Source organism: Octopus bimaculoides, chromosome 28 (assembly GCF_001194135.2).
Source record: "Octopus bimaculoides isolate UCB-OBI-ISO-001 chromosome 28, ASM119413v2, whole genome shotgun sequence".
Lineage (NCBI taxonomy): Eukaryota > Metazoa > Mollusca > Cephalopoda > Octopoda > Octopodidae > Octopus > Octopus bimaculoides.
The window spans coordinates 6,432,374-6,433,423 of record NC_069008.1 but is presented as its reverse complement, the minus strand read 5'-3'; the positions used below and the strand labels follow the sequence as shown (position 1 = coordinate 6,433,423).

The following is a 1,050-nucleotide window of genomic DNA, read 5'->3' as shown; positions in this document are numbered from 1 at the left end:
AAAGGGAAAGATATTAAAAAAAAAGTAAAGGAGGGTGGGGTACCATGCAGACTGTAAAAGTAAGTAGATCTCCTCTCTTACCCATGGAGGCTGAAAAGGGAGAGGAAACAGGATGAGAAAATGTTTACATTGTGAACAGTCCCGTCATCGTCATCGTCATCGTCGTCGTCATCATCATCATCATCATCTTTTAACATCCCCTTTTCTAATGTTTGCATAATGGTCAAACAGTCTCTGTTACATAGACTGCAACGAGTACCACACAACTACCGTAGCTCCCTCTTACAGTGTCTGCACCAAGGGTTACTGTAGCTCCTTCTTTCATACACTGTACCTAGTAAATAAGGGGGCTTTCACTGTTCCCTCTTTCATAGTATGTAAGAGCTAAAATAGCTCCCTAGATCAATATTTAGTTCTTTATGTATAAATATATAAAAGGATAAAGAGAACAATGGTAAAGTTAGAAATATATTTTATGGATAGAGTCTTACAGCTGTTTCGGGGAAGATCCAATGCTTCCCTTCATCGGAGACAGAAATAGTAAAGGAATCGATTATTATATCTATAAGCGGAGAGTTATAGTAGGAAGTGAGAGTGAGTGTGATGTGCTGAAAGAAGAAAGATTGGAGCATAACTAGCCATTATACAGCACTTACTCAGTATTACCTGTATCTTTGGGTTTGATTAAATCCAATACCCTCCTTAACATTATTTAGTTCTTTATTAATAAACTAGCAGGACCCATGAACATTTCTTTTCTACTCTAGGTACAAAATTTGGGGGGATGGGACCAGTCGATTACATTGACCCCAATACGCAAGAGGTACTTAATTTATCAACCCCAAAGGATGAAAGGAAAACTTTATCCAAAAACCTGAAAGTGTGGCCTGTGTTGTGTCCATATCAAAAGATAATCGCTCATCTGCTTCTCATTGAAAAGTGAAGGAAATTGGAATACGATGATTATTTAATGCACTTTATATATACACTTTATATAGTTTATATATACACCTTATATACTTTATATATACACTTTATATACTTTATATA

The 1,050-nt window shown here is 36.1% G+C and overlaps 1 protein-coding gene across 1 annotated transcript in view; it reads right to left on the bottom strand.

The window, feature by feature from the left end:
• Nucleotides 1-1,050, bottom strand: part of LOC106880974 (axotactin) — a 67,805-nt gene that overhangs the window by 56,201 nt on the left and 10,554 nt on the right. The window contains exon 6 of the mRNA XM_052977754.1: nucleotides 82-90. Coding sequence (XP_052833714.1) covers nucleotides 82-90 — 9 coding nt within the window. The remainder of the gene's footprint in view (nucleotides 1-81; nucleotides 91-1,050) is intronic.